Source organism: Buceros rhinoceros, unplaced genomic scaffold, assembly GCF_000710305.1.
Source record: "Buceros rhinoceros silvestris isolate BGI_N320 unplaced genomic scaffold, ASM71030v1 scaffold35168, whole genome shotgun sequence".
NCBI lineage: Eukaryota > Metazoa > Chordata > Aves > Bucerotiformes > Bucerotidae > Buceros > Buceros rhinoceros.
Genome location: NW_010429223.1, coordinates 4,263 through 4,938, shown reverse-complemented (window position 1 = coordinate 4,938; position 676 = coordinate 4,263). Strand labels below are relative to the sequence as shown.

The 676-nt window shown below is 58.3% G+C and overlaps 1 protein-coding gene across 1 annotated transcript in view; it reads left to right on the top strand.

Moving 5' to 3' along the window:
• The window catches only part of FBXO47 (F-box protein 47), a gene marked incomplete at both ends in the record, with an annotated part of 8,096 nt that overhangs the window by 3,317 nt on the left and 4,103 nt on the right, over positions 1 to 676 (top strand). Inside the window, one exon of the mRNA XM_010142572.1 lies at positions 119 to 195. Within this exon, the coding sequence (XP_010140874.1) occupies positions 119 to 195 (77 nt within the window). The remainder of the gene's footprint in view (positions 1 to 118; positions 196 to 676) is intronic.

The window sequence follows — 676 nt, the reverse complement described above, 5'->3', positions numbered from 1 at the left end:
CCCGCCACGGCTGGGGCCGTGCTCGTCACTGGAGCTGCGGCCGTCACGTATGTTGCCACGTGTGTGCTCGCAGCCACGTGTGTGCTCACAGGCACGTGTGTGCTCCTTCTGTTGGCAGGGCTGCTGCTGAAGCGCTGCACACTCCTGCTGCCCACCAAAGACAGGCTGAAGTACGTGCACAAGATTCTCTCGGAAGTAAGTCCCTGTCCCTGTCCCTTTCTCCGGTGCTCCCGGTTGTGCCTCACCATACCTGTCTGTACGGCTGTCGCCAGGCGAGCGATGCCTTTACCGCCCCTTTGCTGGAGGTCGTTACCTCTCCGTAATGCATTTGCTGCTTTAATCGCAAACCACAGCAGAGAACCTCAGCCAGCGCGTTGTGCTCAGGGCCGTTCCGCAGAGGTTTCACATTCCACAATCTGGTCTTCAGGTTTTCTTCAGTTTGTGGAGGTTTTGCAGAGGAAGAGCACAGCTCCTCGTGGAGATGTTGCTCTCCTGAAAACTTTCAGAGGCCTTTTGCACACCCGCTTACCGCAGACCTGAACCTAACGCTAAGCCGTAACATCGGTCCTGTGACCTGTTTCCGTCCGCAGTGAGGGCAGGGAATCCCAAACCTCCCCCATCAGCATCGATGCAGGCAGCAGTAGGGGATTTTCAGTGGCTGGGGCCGGCCCGTGGG